Source organism: Mus caroli, chromosome 6 (genome assembly GCF_900094665.2).
Source record: "Mus caroli chromosome 6, CAROLI_EIJ_v1.1, whole genome shotgun sequence".
Classification (NCBI taxonomy): Eukaryota; Metazoa; Chordata; class Mammalia; order Rodentia; family Muridae; genus Mus; species Mus caroli.
In genome coordinates this window covers 23,068,209-23,079,776 of record NC_034575.1, presented here as the reverse complement: position 1 = coordinate 23,079,776, position 11,568 = coordinate 23,068,209, and the positions used below count along the sequence as shown (strand labels likewise).

The 11,568-nt window shown below is 36.3% G+C and overlaps 1 protein-coding gene across 1 annotated transcript in view; it reads left to right on the top strand.

Moving 5' to 3' along the window:
- Znf800 (zinc finger protein 800) overlaps positions 1-2,198 on the top strand; it is a 23,382-nt gene extending 21,184 nt beyond the window's left edge. The window contains exon 6 of the mRNA XM_021165604.2: positions 471-2,198. Coding sequence (XP_021021263.1) covers position 471 — 1 coding nt within the window. The 3' untranslated portion in view covers positions 472-2,198. The remainder of the gene's footprint in view (positions 1-470) is intronic.
- The last annotated feature ends 9,370 nt before the right edge of the window (positions 2,199-11,568 follow it).

The window sequence follows — 11,568 nt, the reverse complement described above, 5'->3', positions numbered from 1 at the left end:
AGAGAGAGAGAGAGAGAGAGAGAGAGAGAGAGAGAGAGAGAGAGAGAGAGGTGACCAAAAGGAAAGCAAAACCCCTTTGGAAGAGAGAACGATTCTACTTTTTAAAAGAAATTTTGGAACAAATTAAATATTATAAAATGTGATGTCAAATAGAGAGTGGACCGTCTATACTTGTTTTTGTAAGTCTTTATCTTTAAAGTTTGCCTGCAGCATCTACGCCCCTTGCACTTAGACATGTAATGTCCCTAGTAGTAGATGAGTCTGCGATACAGCCTCTAACGTAAAGTGCTTAGTCTGAGTGCTTAGGTGTAGTGTGCTCATGCTAATGTGCTTTGATTGTCACACTGTTTTTACTTGTGTGGAAAACTTAAGATGAAACCATCCTTTAGAAGTCATTTCTGTTGTGTAATTTGAAGACAAGGTTTTATTGGTAAACTCAAAAGTGTTCATTTATTCCTATTTCTCCTCAGATAACTTCAAGTGATGTACGAAAAGGTTTGGAGTTCATTTTTGTGGAAAGACTTTAAGTTGTTAGAACCACTAAACGTCTTCACGTGGTACTATGAGGAAAAAAAAGAACATTTTCATAGAATTTCAACTGTAACTGCTGATACTGACTAAAACAATAACCATCTAACCAGTTTCTAAGGCAATGCCCATTCCAGCACTTTCGAGTCGCTGTAATATCATATATTGTCTCCATAGACCTTGAATATATGGCCTACAATTTCTACAAAAATGTTGGGAATTTCACTTTCCAAATAATTTGTTGATTAAAATGATCAACATCCTGAAGGAAATAATAGTTTTCAATTGATATAAACTTTGTATTTTTAGTGGTTTAAGTTTATTTTGCTTTACATGCAAAATTTTATCTAGATTGTATAGATAAATATGATTTTTGTAGAGAGTATGTTAGTAGGATCAAAAGACAAATTAGTATCAATACATTATGAATATTTAGTAGCCTACTGAATATTTATAATTATTTTGAATCCATTTAAAATTTTTTCTTTAGCACTTAAATGTTTGAAAGTTTTATTCTAAAATATATACTACAAAAAGTTCCAGTTCATTTTATGCATAGATCATTATTACATTTATCATTTGTAAACATTAGACGTTTTTATGAAAATTAAACATTCCCCTATTTTTCTTTAAATTTTATATAAAGCACTTTAATGATAGATGCAATCTTACTTCTCAGTTCCTATTTTTTTAAAGAACACACATTTACTACTGTTTATATGAAGGTAATAAATAGCTTACTGATATTTTATAGATGCAGACAATCCATGTGCAACCACTTCTTATGTTTCTATTTTATTTCTTTAAATGTTGCTGGAAAAGGAAGATAGGGGTGTCCATCTTAATTTTTTCTCCCAAGCAAAAATTTTAAATGACCCCTTTAGATAATATTTGATTCCTACTGTAAAATTGAAAATAATGAATTCTTGTCCATCTTTTGTAATCAAGATTTTAGGAAAAAAAGAAATACATCTATCTTTATGAAATTTTGGACAGGTTTTGTGTATCAATATTTTGTACTTTTAGGGAATATTTTATTTTTTAGTAATTTGTGTCAAATTATTTTAAAAGGTACTGCAGAAAATATACCATGTTTTTATATAGGTTCACAGCTGTACTTAGAATGGACCCTGTCCATCTGTATCCTTTTTGTATAAATTTTTAAATGTTGAAGATCTAGAAAGTCATAATAAAATGCTTCTATAGGTAGAAAATCATTTATCCTTCTCAGTGCTTTGCACTAAAATATACTGTGAAAGGAATTTAGACTGTAATTGTTGCTGGAAATGTTCTATATTGAATGTACATGTTTATGTTGGAAAAATGTACTATATGTGATGAAATAAACCAGACTAAAAGTTATTTCAGCTAAATGTGCTTCAACATAGGTACATTGGTTGAAACTTAAATGTTTTATTATCAAACTTACTCAGTGACTATGAGCAGCTACACTTGAATTATATCCTGATAGTTTTATTTTTAAGAAGTAATGATTTCTCTTTAATTTAAAAACAGATTACTTTTCCACAGATGGAAAATTTGTACTTATAGGTCTAACGTTAATGACTAATAGCCTAATATATTTAGGGACCAAATGTGTAGTAGGTGGCATTTAATTTATAAACCATCTTTATTAGTTGCACATTATTAAACCTGTATTTTTGACATTTTCAAGGTGTTATCTTTTTGTGCATTCCTACACACAATACATCTTCTTTTGACCTTTTCCAGTCTGTTTTGCTTGTTAATTATTGTAGGAAAGTCAGAAAAATAGCTTGATGTTGGAGGAGGGAAGAGAACCACCTATGAGCTTTACAGGACTATTCACAGTACATTTCCTCTTTAATAATTCCTGTGCTAGAACAGGACCTTATAAGAAGAAAGCACAGGTTCCTGTGTCTTCAAAAGATTTCTTTCTAATAGAAAAGAGAATGCTGTATCAGAACTTGCCTGAATTAGAAGCACCTAGGTGGTGGCATTTTGTCATAGTAGACAGAAGAGAGGCTAAAGTGGGACCATTTTGGGTCAAACAAGGGTATTTGAAAGTATTGACTTTTCTTGTTCCTTTCTGACCTGTGTCCCTACGTTTTGGATTTATTGTGCTGAAACCTTTCTGCACGCAGTCTATATGAATAACCGTTCCTATGACTTTCTCTTACTGTAATGTAAAGTGAGGTAGTAGTCATCCCAAACTGTTCATTTATATTTAGACCTGTCCTTGATTATAAAAGGTATATCTACTTTAGGTACTATTTGATCAAGAGTTTTTGTTTTTTGTTTTTTTTTTCTCAGCCAGATATGATAGCACATGTCTATAACCCAGCACTTAGGAAGCAGAGGCAGGAGAATTTAAATGACCACTGTAGGTAACATTGATCCCTAATGTAAAACTGAAAGCAGTGAGTTCCTGCCCCTCTTTTGTAGTCAAGATTTCAGAAAAAAGAGATACATCTTTATGAAATTTTAAAATAACAATTTTCAATAATTTATCTTCCTAAAGATACCGTCTCTTTCTAAGTGCGGTGTAAGAACAGAAACAGATTTATAAACAGTTTATACTTAGAGCTTGTTTGGATAGGATAATACACGTGGGAAGTGGATGAGGAGGTCTGACTGAGAGCAGACGAGTGCTCATGAGAATGCACAGGCTGACAGTGGAATACACACACGGGGGTTTGGTGTTCATCCTTTGCTTTAAGAAGAACCTCTTGGAGTTATTAAGTTTTAACATAGTTTTGTTTGTATGAAACTAAGGTTTTCGTTTGCACAGGCTGCTTTACTGTTGAAAAGTGCCTTCACATTTTTAAAAAGTACTATATTGATTTCTAGGTAATAAATTCTTCTACTATGCTTTAAAAGTATGGATGCAGCAGTGGAAACCTGTGTGGTTTGGTATGACTTTATATTGTGAAAGCAGAGACTTACTATATAGATACATGAACACACACACACACTGATTCCCTGTTGTGACATAACAAAATATCTTCAAATAGCATGATGTAGAAATGTCCCTTTGACTTAGGAATTGGGTTAATAGGCTTCCTGCAGTGGCCCACAAGAATATTTTAGATTCTTATTTTGGAGTTGTAAAAATTACATCTCTAATAGAATTCATAGTCCATTATGAGGATTATGATTTAGCCGTAGTTATTAGAGTTGATCTGAAGCCAACTCTACAGAGGATACATAGTATAATGTTGGCTCTGCTCTTAGACAAAAATACTCCTGTGGTTCTCTTTGTACCCCATGGTTTTATGAGCTAAAATATAAAGATAGGCAATCTTAGAAGCAGCCCATTGATTGCTTCTCAGGCACTAGGCACATGGTAAAATGCAGAATAAGACCTCTTTCCTTAAACTTACTAATGAGTAATTTCCCTTTCTAATTCATCCATCCTTTCTAATTTATGTCTATCATCTTTTTTCCTAGCTTCTAGCTCTCACCTTGCCGTTTCTCTTCAGTTTGATTAAAAGAGATCATTAGTCCCAGATAGTTAAAATATTTGGAGCGACAAGAGCATGTGGCCCATTTTCTTTTGTATCTTCATGGTTTTCACACTGGATTTGGGAGGAGGAGTGCTTTCAGGCTTCTTTGACTACTTTTGATACCATACATTCAGAAGCATAAAGGAAAACTTAAAAACCATACATGCATCTTGTTAGGAAGAAAGCTCAAAGATAAGTTTTGGTGTTTGTGTTTATTCTGCAATCAGTTGGTTTGATTGTATATTTTTGATGTCAGGGGACTGATTGTGTCTTGAGTTCATACAGTACTTAACACATTTTCCTATATATCTAAGCCCCCAAGGGGTTTCCCTTGTAGCTCATGCTGGCCTCACCTTCACAATCCTCCTAACTTAGCCTCCCTAGTGTTGGGAGTGCAGGTGTGTGTTACCGTCCTTGCCCCCCTCATTATGTTAATATTGCTGAGTTTTGCTTACTACCTCTAAGAAGAGTTTATGAAAACAAACATAAGTCCTAGTTATAGCTAATAATATTTATACAGCACTTGTATACCAGGCACTCTGCTAACACTGCATGCATAATACCTGAAAACCCTACTGATAGACTTATGAAGTAAGTCCTGTTTCTTCATTATTATTACGGTACAGAAAGAAAACTGAAGTTTGGAGAAGTTCAGTAATGTATTCAAACCAAAGTGTACATCCTTAGTCAACCCAACCTTAATGTTCACACATTTCATTATATGCAGTGCAACTCACTACATAGTTATCTCACTGGTAGCATATGATATTTCATCATATGCAGTGCAGTTCACTACATAGTTATCTCACTGGCAGCATGTAATGAGCTGAAGCTAGACTAACTGTTAAAATTTTGGATCAACAAATAATTCCCCACGTGAGCTCTGCAAATCCACTCTGGCATTTTCTGCTTTAGTTATTGCACCTATGAAATTGGACCAGTGTATTTTACATCATGGGTTTTTTTTTCCCCTGAGGAGAAGATGAAAACTACATGCAAAACTCAGAGAACAGTGTCTGCTATCAATTATCCTCTAATCAGATGTTAGTAGCTTATCTTTCCTAGTTATTTGTTTCATTGCTCTTAAAAAGATACACGGGAGTTTCTTTAATTTTTTTCTTTTTTTTTTTTTTTTGACATTATCTTAATACTTTTCTGGATTTTTTTATTAGATATTTTCTTTATTTACATTTCAAATGTTATCCCCTTTCCTATTTTCCTCTCTGAAAATCCCCTATCCCCTCCCCTCCTTGCCCTGCTCCCCAACCCACCCACTCCTGCTTCTTGGCCCTGGCATTCCCCTATACTGGAGCATAGAACCTTCACAAGACCAAGAGCCTCTCCTCCCATAGAATGTTCGTTGTAAATTAAGCTTTGTTTTTATGGCCCTCTCCCATAACCATTCATCTGTTTCAAAAATCTTGTTGGCATCTGTTCTGACACATAAATATTTTTGGTCATGTGCAAAATACTGACATGGAACAAATACTAATTGAAGAATATTGTTGGATTTTTAAAAATAAAACAAGCTTTATAGATAGGTAGTACTATTTGAAGGCATTCTCTTATATGGACGGAATAGATTTTTTAGGAGCACTCTACCTGAATTGGGAATGTCTGAATGTGTTATGAAGAGATAAAGAAACAGCACTCATCAGAAGCCAGTCCAGTGGTAGTAAAGGCAGTACTCCAAATTTCAGCTAAGGTCCTGCTGTTAAAATTACTGACTAGGAGAGTTTATTCACAAACCTGACCATTCTTGATCTTGTTTTTTGGTCTTGGCACTTTTGTTGTTGCACTTTGCATCTCTGTGGGCCTGGGGGAGGGGGGGCGGGGATTGAAATTTTAAAGAAATGTGGCTGCTTTTGTTGCTTTTTTGTAGTGGTGCTGAGAATTGAGTCCAGGAACCTTATGAATGGCAGGCCACTGAATGGCATTTTTAGCCCCTTCTATTTTGATAGGGTCTCACGGTGTACCTTAGAGTGGCCTGAAACTTGCTATATAGTCCAGGATGAACTTGGACTCAAGATTGTTCTGCCACTCAGTGTTCTGGGTGCTGAGATTACAGGCTTAAGCCTCTCATGATGATCTGGTACTCAAATGCTCGTGTCTAGTATCTGAGGCATATTTCTGGCAAGTGAAATAATCCTTAAGTGATAGAATGATATGGTTAAATTATCTACCTCTCAGAAAAACCAAAAACCCTATTTGGATGCTTGAGCAATAATAATTAGCCTTCTGCCTTTACTGTTCCACGTAGTCTGGCAACACATTTAGAGTATCTCATAATGTGTTTGGATGAGATATTACTATTTAAGAATTAACTTTAAAAGACTGTAGTTTTCCTTATAATTAGGATTTTGAATATGGAACATTGATCTCTTTTATTTGAGAATATACTGAAAATAAATTAGCTGTGAGAAACAGAACCATATCTTTCAGTTGGACATTCTCAGTTCCGCAAATGTTTTTAAGAAATACTTGAGATTCTTATTGGGTAGTAAGGTGTCTTGGCAACTCTGAACTCAAAAGTATGTGCTAATTTTGACTGGTAGCTTTCATTTTGAATGGGACTAGAAAAGGAAGGAATACCTGTAAGAGAAAAAGGAATGATGCACTAGAGAAAAGGAAATGAAGCAGTAGGCACAGGAAATTGAATTACAGGGTGAGGTGAAGTTTGGGAGTTTAGGGAAAGAGCTTCCTCTAGCTTTTTACATAGAGGTACTTAGAGAAATAGGACTTTCTGGAGGAGAGTAGTTTTCATGTCTTTTTGCTTACTAAATATATGTAGTTCCATGGTCTGCTGCCCACTGGGCATCTGTGAGTTTCACGTTGAGAATATCTGGTCATTATCTTTTGTGTGGACAGGGTTCAGGGTGTGAGACAGGCCAGCGGGTCTCTGCTTTTTCATAAGAGATCTTCATATTTTCCAGTTGTCATTTCTGTGCTTGACCACTTTGACTAATCAACATTTATTCAATGTGATTCTGAGAAAATCAGTTCATATACCACAAAAATCCTCACGCAAACATTATGTGCACACAGATGAAGGAGCTTTTAAATGAGATAGTTTTGTTTCTTAAAACTGTTCTGGAGCTCTTGTTAATACTAATTGTTAATATTGACTTTATAATGAAGAGTTACTTTTTTGTGTGTGCATATGTGTACACACAGATGTGTGTGTATCTGTTTGTGTAAAATACATATGCAGGCCAGAGGTTGACACCAGGTGTCTTCCATGATTGCGTTCTACTTTGATGTTTGGAGACAGGTCTTTCACTGAAGCTGGCTCTTACTGCTTAGTTAGACTGAAGCGAGCTTGGAAGAATCTACCTGCTTTCCCCAAATCTCCATCCCTGTACTAGAGTTGCATACACAGGCTTCCATGCCTAACTTTTCATGTAGCTGCTGGGCATCTGAATCTCAGTCCTCATGGTTGCACAACAGGCGCTTTACTCATTTCCCAAGACCTAAGTTGCTAGTCTTTAAGGTTTATCATTCTTTTTGAGCTTCTCTCTCTAGACTAGGTAACTAGGGTTCATTAACACAGTATCTAAACCACAGGAACCTTAAAATAGATGGGAGAATCAGAAGGCTTGAATTGCCAGCTACCACCCAGCTTGTCTAGTATCTAAAAGTGGGTGTGTGAGTGTGTGTGCACTCAAAAAACAGCTGTTAGGATCTTTCATTCTTCTTTTTGGTTGCAAGCATGTAATTTTGTTTGGCTTGTAGCTGGTAAGGGGAGGAGGTGTTTCTGAAAGTTTTATGTGAAGAACATAAGGGAGACATAAGTGGCCAGGCCTTGTGGAAATCCAGACAAGTTGGCTTCACTAGATTTTCACTAGGTAGGCGATATGAAATCTAGTGGGGAAATCGAGGTGAGACAACTCTAGTGTATTGCAGTCTTGGCAGCAAGAAGTATGTGTCTCTTCTCCTAGCTCTTCTAAGACTACTTTAAAAAGATTTCTCACTCTGTCTTTTCAATATATTTGTAGGCACTTCTCACCTTTCTGGCACCCTTTATCTGCTTTCTTTCCCTGTGTAGCTTGGGCTCAGACTCTTAATGGAAAATATGATTACTTGAATTAGGTATATTTGAGCAAATTTCTCTTTGATGCTAGGCTTCATAGGTTGCTGGCTTGTCTGTAGTGTGGTCTTTGAGTAGGCTTTCTCTGCTGGTCCTACCATGCGATCATTATGGGAAAGTCAGGAGCATAAAACATGGTCCAGAGCCCAGCACAAGGAATCTTGATGGAAATATTTAAAGGATATTGCTACAATAAGGGTTTGAATATACATGAAAACATTAGAATTGGAGGCAGCAGGTGTTTGTGACTGTTACATTAATGCAGCGTTAATGGTCCTTTTCATTCTATGTGGGGGAGTTTTGATCAGTGTTTGTAGTTCTTCTGAACTGTCTGGTGCATTACCATCCCCGGCTGTGTAGAGTCATAGAAATCCTGTTATTTTCATGGAGAAAGAGCCCTTGTGTTTCCTATGGCAGCATTTAGGTCATTCTGTCACAAGTTGTTACAGACATCCCATTACACTGTATAGTTTCAGCTAGCAATTTAATTCTAAAATTCGATCCTAAAATTTTAAGGTATTGTTCTTGCTTTTCTGTCTTATGTTTTTGGAATTTGACTTACTATGATAGCTGATTTCTGTTCTGTTAGTCTTGATGTACCTGACCCCATTCTGTACTTTTGGTGAAAAGAGTCTGTGAACTTAGGTTGAAGTCTTGGCTCATTTATTTACAGCTTTGAAGTGTGGCCAAGTTACCTATCAACTTCAAATTTCTTGTCTATAAAACAAAAAAATAATATTAGAAACTATCTTCTATGTAGGTTTGTTGTGGGAATTTTATAAATTAACTATATAGTATATATAAAGAGTTTATATTATATTTAATATACTTGGTCTTCTTTCCCTCTTTTAAGAGTCCAAAAACACTAGTGACTCTTGTAGTGATGAGTGAAGTTGCTATCAAGTTACTGCTGAAAGACTTTCTAGCACCTAGTTTCTGGTTATCTTGCTTGGCCATATGTTGTTCGTTGCCTTTTGAGGGGGCATTACTCTAACTGTTTAGTGTAAAGTCAGATGTAACATCGACGATAAAGCCAAGATACACAGTAGTTTATTAAGTTAGAGCAAACCGTTATTTTATGGGCCTTAAATTTGGACTGGAGTTTGATGCCGTTTTTGGCAGAACCACTTAGTAGTTTGCTTCTTAACTGTTAGTACCTTATTCAACAATGTATAGTTCTAAGTCATGAAATTCAGGGAAGCACTCCCTCACTCCATTCCTCTCTCTCTCTTTTTCCCTATTTCCCTCTTTCTCTACTCATCTTCTCCACTCCTCTTTCCTGGTAAGCATTAGGCTGTGGGTGTAAGAACATATTTACAGGCAAGTATTGCCAGTGCTTTGTGCTATGCCTGGCACATAACAGGTATTAAGAGATTGTTAAAAGAAGGGAAGAAAAGGACCAGGACATCAGTTCCGGGTTTACCAGTACTCCACAGTCTGTCTTGGCTTTGGGTTCATCATCTAATAAGCATAGCCTTTAACCATGAGCTGCTTTTTAAGTCTGTTACTGTGGTTTCCACCTACTTGTGTTACTCTCGTTGTGTTACTCTCACAGTTGTGGCACTGCTATTAAGTAGTGCTTGCAAGTTCAAACTTACAGAAGTGCTATATTGACTAATGCTCTGTAATTGCACACTGTATGAGTATGCTTTTAATAACTTTGGTAAATTTTATTTTACCTTTCATGCATACCTATTGAATTTTACAAAATGCAACTCACTTTTGCATTTGTTGTCCTTTCCAGCACATCCCTCTTTTATGAGTTCCCTGCTGAATAGTTCTCATATCTGCCCTTCCGGTTCCCTGGCTAATCAGAATCCTGGAAATGATCTTGATGCTTTCCCCTCCGTCTTGCTGGCATCACTGATCAGTGTGCATCATGATTCTGAAGCTTCTTGTTTAGCTCCTGCTATCTCTCCCACTCGTAGTTTAGTATAGATCTTGTCTCTAACATTCCGTTTAGTAAGTCTTTTAACCAACCCTGTTTCCTCTCTTTCCTCCATGCTGTCGCCAGAGCTGATTTCCTAAACACAGGTGTGTGCTGTGTGTTCATTACTTAACTGATTGACTTACCCTTCAAGTAGCAGCTTAAATGCTGCTTCTCAATAAAATGTGTCTCCCTGAATTTCAATATCATCTTTTCCTAGTGTCCTCTAATGGTTTTTGTAATCATGCTTATATTGTCAATTGATTTGTTTAATGTGTGTGTCTTTCTACTGAAAATATTTATGACTTCCATGTTTAGCACATAGTTGGAACATGGTGGTAGTTAAAACCTGTTGAAAAAGTAGGTGGATGAGAACTTAAGGATATTACAGGATCCTAAACTCTTTACACTCGTACAGACATTAGTTTGTAGTGCTAGCCTCTCTGATATAATAATGGGCCTCTTTCTTTTGTCTTTTACATTTATCCCTGCAAAGATAGGTGTTACACTGCCCCACACTCCACTACAGTGAAAGAAATGTGGACCCTTTCCTAACCTCAGGATCTTGACTCAGTTAAAGAGCGCTAGAGTCACTCTTGTCTCATTGGGGTAATCTCACTTTTGAGGAAACTCTGCCAGGTAACAGTCTTTATTAGGTAATCTTCCTGTGCATTTTCCTCAGAAATCCTTTTGGGAGAGATGGCTTGGAATAATTGTGTCTATATAGCAGTTCTGCACTCCTTGAGGTCAGATACCTTGCACAGACTTTCAGTGTGTACCTTCTGTTTATTTAGCATCTTAGGAGATAATCCATTTAGATAGTTATTTCTGGTGACAGCAGCTTTTCCTCAAGTTCTAAGGCTTAAAAACAAAATGACTGAATGGTGACCTTTTCGAAAGGTACACTTCCTTTACAAGCCATGGTTGTTCCTCCAGGATCATGCTGAGTAAGGGAAACTTGGAACACACAGAATGAGTCAGTGCGGATGAATGAATTCATTGGTTAAATCTACATGGCCTTTTACCTGGTTAAAAATTCTTCTTTTTAGAGTTGTTTACTTTTATAAAATATATATGGATGGTCTTTCTGCAGGTGTGTCTGTGTATCATGTGTATGCCTGCTGTCTGCAGAGGCCAGAAGAGGTGGTTGAATCCCCTGGAGCTGGAGTTACAGATTGTTGTTAGCTACATGTGGGTGCTGGGAATCAAACCTGGTCCCCTGGAAGAGCAAAAAGTGCTCCTAACCATTGAGCCATCTCTTCAACTCCTCCTCTGTTATTTTAAGTACACTTGAGCCACTACTTTGTGCCAAAAGGACAGTGCCAAGCATTCTAGGGATTGAAAAAAGTAGTATTACTTTCTTATTCTCAAGAAGTTTAAATGTTGACTTTAAAATTTTAAACTCTTTAATTTGAGCTATGTGTTCTAAAGTATATTTTCATATTTCTTTTTTTTTGATTTTTAATATTTTTATTACATATTTTCCTCAATTACATTTCCAATGCTATCCCAAAAGTCCCCCATAGCGCCCCCCACTTCCC